Below are 3,834 nucleotides of genomic sequence, written 5' to 3'. Positions count from 1 at the left end.
AAGGCAAAAAAGGTTGTGGGCAAATAAAATTTTTATTTCTCTCTTTTTCTCTCTCTCTCCCCCCCTCTCTCTTTCTCTCTTTCAAAAAATCAATATTTAAACCAATAAACGAAGTAAAATTTTTATGATTTTTCCCCTGGTGGTGTTGCTTAAAAAATAAAATTATCATTATTTGTTGCAGATTTTTTTTATTTCTATTACGTTATAGAACTTTTGAAGTTTTTTTTTTCCTATTCTGGCGAGATTTTTTTTTTTTTTTTGTAAAAAAATCAGTTTGGGAAAAATTTTTTTTAGTTAATTACTTTATCCAGAGTTTCGTTGAGTAAAAAATTATTTTCGCGCCTGAAAAAAAAAATTTAGTTTTGGATAAAATAAAAGGTCCTACCTTTTTTTCAGTGAGTTTTTCGCACCGCCTCATCTTACAAATCTGATGACTTTTGTCATTTCTGCAAGGAGCACAATCTCCACAATTATCTTTTCTTTGACAGCCAATACATTCTCCACATCTTTTTCTCTTTTTCTTCGTTTGTTTTTCACCGGTGTCTGTAACGAATTTAATTTTTTTTTAAGTATCGATGTCGAAAATTTATTTTTTGTTTTTTTATCAACATTAAAAAATACCTTCGTTGTTCATTTGGCCTGGAGTCATTGGACTTTTAAAGCCGGCAGTGCTTGAAACTGCTGCTACCTGGCCGCTAGATTCCACGCTCAAGGCTCCATCACTTTCATTGGAACTTTCTAAACTTGACGCTCGAATTTTCCGACGTTCTTTTTTCCTCCCATCCACGCCTCTGGGTGGACTTTCTAAACCAAATTTCGAATCCATTTGCTGACCTTGCGTAATCATTGGATTTTGAAAATTCGGATGATGATGAGCTAAATTTGAAGGTTCCGCTAAAAGTTTTAGCGTACAACATTATGTGCAATTGACCTACTATCTGTTATTTATTAAAAAAAAAAAAAAATAGTGACAAAACTTACTTGAACTTGTTTTAAGTTCAACTATATTTACTGGTTCCGTTTTGACAACGGTCAATACGGTGGGAGTCGAATTTTGACTGACCACCGTAAGTCCCTGACCACCTGAAGAGGTTATTATGTGACCATTGCTTGTGATTATTTGTGAGCTAGGAGTTAGAATATGACTTTGAGGCGTCAGAATTTGTCCGGAAGGCAAGATTTGTGCATTGTTTATTATTTGTGGATGATATTGAGCATTATTTAATGTCGTCAACGTCGTCCCGTTGTTTAAACTCGTTAAAGTTTGACCATTTATGCCATTTTGAGGTTGCAATGTAAAATTTTGACCCGGAGGCCCTTGAAACAAATGAATGTGACGCTCGTCTAAAAATTGCTGCTGAATAGATGGTATTTCACGGGCTTGAACGGGAGCAGGTACAAGTGGATACCTAGGGTTAACCGCAGATAAAGTGTGAAAACTGGGTAAACCAGGACTAGGGACTGAAGGTGCTGGAGAACAAGCAGCAGGCGTGAGTGTTGTTAATGTTGTGACTAGTTCTTCCCCGAATTGAGACTGAAAGGATGGCAGCGTTGATTTAATACTGTCTCCTGAGCCTACAATTTTTAAGGTGATTTCAGTTACTATCAACATTTAAACCAAAAATAACGTTTATTTAAAGGCTCTTTGACTTACCGTCTTGCTTACTTTCCCAGGGTCTATACTGTGGTTGCGGAATCATAACTGGCATTGAATCCCTATCCAAATATCTTCCACTTATACCATCAGTGTAGCAATAATCCCATCCTGACGAATTTGCAAAGGGAAAAAATAGATTTTTTCATTATTGGAAAAAATTATAATATTAAATTTAAAAAAAATAGGGCAACACATTTGAGAAAAAGTACACGAGAATTATAATTTTTTTTTTTTTTTTTTAAGGCAAAGAAATAATATTAAAACATGAAAAAAAAAAAATTTCTGAAGGTAGGAAAAAATAAGTCGAAGTTTACCTGCCGTTTTGATAAGGTCAATGCTTTGAAGTTTTTTTTTTTTTTTTCAAAACAACACATTCTATCAGAGATTCAATGGATCTCAGGTATAAAAAAAAAAAGTGACCTGGTTCTAACAATTTTAAAATGACAGCGAATGTCCTTTGAAAAAAATACACAACCCAAATTTTTATTTTTAATGCATTTTTCAAATAATCTAGATATTTATTTTCATTTCAGCGCAAACTTTTTATACACACACACACACACAAAAGCCTTTCAAGGTTCACAAAACATTTTTTAAAATTTTCTGCTTTTGTGAAACCGACACCAACTGATTGCAACTGACTGGTGATAATAGTTTTTTTTTTTCAATTTTAAGATTCAAAAAAAAAAGATAGATATACACGTGTGAATAATAATAAATAAAAAATTTTTGGCGTTATATTTTCAAAATTATGCATGCCAATATTTTTTTTTTTTGTAAACGCAAAAATAAATTTTTATAACAAACACCCCCCATAAATATTTACTATTATTTACACGAATGTGTTAAACTCCTCGAAAAATAATTATTAAAAAAAAAAAGAAGAGAAGATTTACTCACCAGATAATTCCATAACTCTTGTTGATGACGTTAACCCGTCAGATGTTAAATATCCATCTCCAGCTAAACGTCCTCCCAAACCTTCAGTCACGTCGGAAGAAGCAAAAGAACTAAACGGTGGTAATCCGCTTGCCACCGAATTTGTATGAATATTATTCAAATTTGATTTTGTTTCATTTGAATTTTCACTTATTTCCGACGCGTTTTGATAATTTGGTGGATCTTGTACTGTGGAACTCGGTGTAGGTGGTTGACTAGGAGGGTTGGAATAACTTGTAGGACCAGAGTTTTGATAATTAGGGCCTATATCAGGCCCAGCACTCCCCCCTCCCTCACTCATGTTTTAATTCGTTTCATTATGAATTTTTTTTTTTTTTTTCGGGGGGGATTTTTTTTTATTTTTCACTTATATATTATCACTGCATTCACAATTTTCACACAACACAAAACCTTTTTTTTATTAATAATAACAAAAAAAAAAAAAAAAAAACTAAATCAATTATTAATAAACGATGCGTAATATTAAGACACGTTTAAAAGTCATTTTTTTTTGATTTGTTTAAAATATTATTATTATTATTAGCGTAGACTAGAATGTTAAAATTAAATTTTTCCGTACAAAAATATTGTGTATATAATAATTATTTATAAAAAAAAAAACCGAAGCATGTTTTATTTAATGGCACAAAATTTTTTTGTGAGGCACACATTTATGTAAAAAAATATGTTTTTAATTTTTGAAATTGTGTTTTGGACGATTATTATTATTATTATTTTTTGTAATAATTTATTTAATAACACTAACGCGAATTATATAAATAAATAATAAATCACAACAATAATATAACGCACTGATTTTTTTTTTTTTTTTTTAGTATAAATGCTTAAAAATATTTTTCAATATCGAAAAAATAATTTTTATAAACACAAAACACTTTTTAAAATTGTAAATATAAGATTATAACATTATTAATACCGTAGATTAGTATGAAAATATAAATTTATGCACACATATATATACTTATGTATCTATTACTGATTTATATATATATGACTGGAATATTATTTTTTTGGTTTATCGTTTAACTATTTTTAAATATTTATATAATAATAATAATCTATCAGTCTTATTGTTATTTTTTTAATATATAAATATATAAAATAATTAGATTAGTAAAAGAATAAAATTTTTCTGATTTTTATAAAAAAATTTTTTTTTACGAAACGTTTTTTAAAAAAAGAAATACTTATAAAAAATTATTATTATTATGTTTAAT

The 3,834-nt window shown here is 29.3% G+C and overlaps 1 protein-coding gene across 1 annotated transcript; it reads right to left on the bottom strand.

The window, feature by feature from the left end:
- Positions 1 to 298: 298 nt before the first annotated feature.
- Phum_PHUM058930 (uncharacterized protein) lies at positions 299 to 2,897 on the bottom strand (the record flags this gene model as incomplete). Its single annotated transcript, XM_002423390.1, has 5 exons — positions 299 to 543; positions 622 to 894; positions 982 to 1,575; positions 1,655 to 1,765; positions 2,558 to 2,897. 5 exons carry the CDS (start codon positions 2,895 to 2,897, stop codon positions 299 to 301), a joined length of 1,563 nt encoding a protein of 520 aa, XP_002423435.1.
- Between the last annotated feature and the right edge of the window lie 937 nt (positions 2,898 to 3,834).

The sequence above is a fragment of the Pediculus humanus genome, genomic scaffold, assembly GCF_000006295.1.
Source record: "Pediculus humanus corporis 1103172107408 genomic scaffold, whole genome shotgun sequence".
NCBI lineage: Eukaryota > Metazoa > Arthropoda > Insecta > Psocodea > Pediculidae > Pediculus > Pediculus humanus.
This window is presented reverse-complemented; position numbering and strand designations above follow the sequence as displayed.